The following is a 1,505-nucleotide window of genomic DNA, read 5'->3' on the forward strand; positions in this document are numbered from 1 at the left end:
CCCCCCCCCCCCCCCCCCCCGTCGCCACCCCTTTCACCCTGACGGACAGGTACACCATCACCGTCGCGCGCTCTCTGCCTCTGTCTCGCTCTCTCGCTCTGCCTCTGCCTCTCCCCGTCTCCCCCTCCGCCCGTCTCCCCCTCCGCCCGTCTCCCCCTCTCTCTGTCCTGCGCGCTCTCTCGCTCACTTGGACAGACGCACCATTGCCATCTCTCACTCTCTCTGTTTCCCTCCCGCCCCCCCACCCCTGGCAGGTTTACAAAGACATTCACCACGCAACTGTGTCAAAACCGTACCTGACCCACTCTCTCCCCCAGGGGGTGCACGGCCTCCAGTTCTGTCCCTTCGAGGATGTCCTGGGGGTTGGCCACGGCCGGGGCTTCAGCAGCTTGTTGGTGCCAGGCAAGTGATCGCCGCGGGGGTGGGGGTGTGGGGGGTAAGGCCATGAGCAAGGAAGGCTAAAGCCGTGGTGGGGGGGCGGGGGGGGTGTTGTCTGTGGGGAGCTGGGTGTGGGGTAACAATGTGAGGGAGGGGGCCTTTTTCACCCTCACTAATTCGTCTCGGAGCCGATGTGGTCGTGTCGTTTAGACCTGCACAGAAGCAGCATTAAAGAATTTGTTCACCATAGCCTGAATGATCTAAGCCTCTTATCAAGTTAGAGCCACATGGAAAGTAATAATTTCCAACACACCACATTTATTTACGTTGGCCTGAGACAGCATCTTACGTTAACTATAAAATGTTTCATTCTGATTACTCGGAGACACTTCTACACAAAATGAGCCGTCACCCTGAACACAGAGCCAGCAGATATTAAACAGGCCATTACTGTATCTCTCTGATCTCATTTAATTCAAATTTAACAACAAACTGTTTCTTATGAAAACATCCAACAGATTTCACCCCAAATAGTAACTGCTGCGCTTACGCAGCCTTAAGCTAGAGATTCCACTTTCAGTTTCAAGTAATGCATCGCCTCAATGAGTTCAGCGTTTGCCACCTCCCAGGTTATTGAGCATTCTGTTGACAAGTCTGAAACGTTTTCTCCCTGTCCTTCTCCACCCATCCCCTTTTCTGGCTGCCCCACATTACAGGCTCGCTGTTGTACCCTCTGTCAGCCTCAGCTCCCTCCTACCTGCCTCTGCATCCGCCTCTATTGCCCTTCCCACTCCCCCTCCCCGGTTTGAGGCTGATTGGCTCGTGGTGAAGTGACGAGGGGAGCATGGGGGATGTCAAGCCAATGTCAGGGCGTGTGCATGTCCGTGTGTGAGCATACGTGTCCGTGTGCATATCCGTGTGCGAGCATGTGTCTCCATGTGCATGTCCGTGTCCGTTTCTGTGTGGGCATATGGGCGTGTGCATGTGAGCGTACGTGTCCATCTGGGCGTAAGCGTGTCCATGTGTGCCCGTGTCTGTGCGAGCATGTGGGCGTGTCCGTGTGTGAACGTGTGCATGTGAGCGTACGCATGTCCGTGTGTGTGTGCGTACGCATGTCCGTGTGTGTG

The 1,505-nt window shown here is 55.5% G+C and overlaps 1 protein-coding gene across 1 annotated transcript in view; it reads left to right on the forward strand.

The window, feature by feature from the left end:
- Positions 1-1,505, forward strand: part of wdr46 (WD repeat domain 46) — a gene marked incomplete at its 5' end in the record, with an annotated part of 10,245 nt that overhangs the window by 2,540 nt on the left and 6,200 nt on the right. Inside the window, one exon of the mRNA XM_048594050.1 lies at positions 255-402. Coding sequence (XP_048450007.1) covers positions 255-402 — 148 coding nt within the window. The remainder of the gene's footprint in view (positions 1-254; positions 403-1,505) is intronic.

This window comes from Rhincodon typus, unplaced genomic scaffold (genome assembly GCF_021869965.1).
Source record: "Rhincodon typus isolate 14 unplaced genomic scaffold, sRhiTyp1.1 hic_rhity00005540, whole genome shotgun sequence".
Classification (NCBI taxonomy): Eukaryota; Metazoa; Chordata; class Chondrichthyes; order Orectolobiformes; family Rhincodontidae; genus Rhincodon; species Rhincodon typus.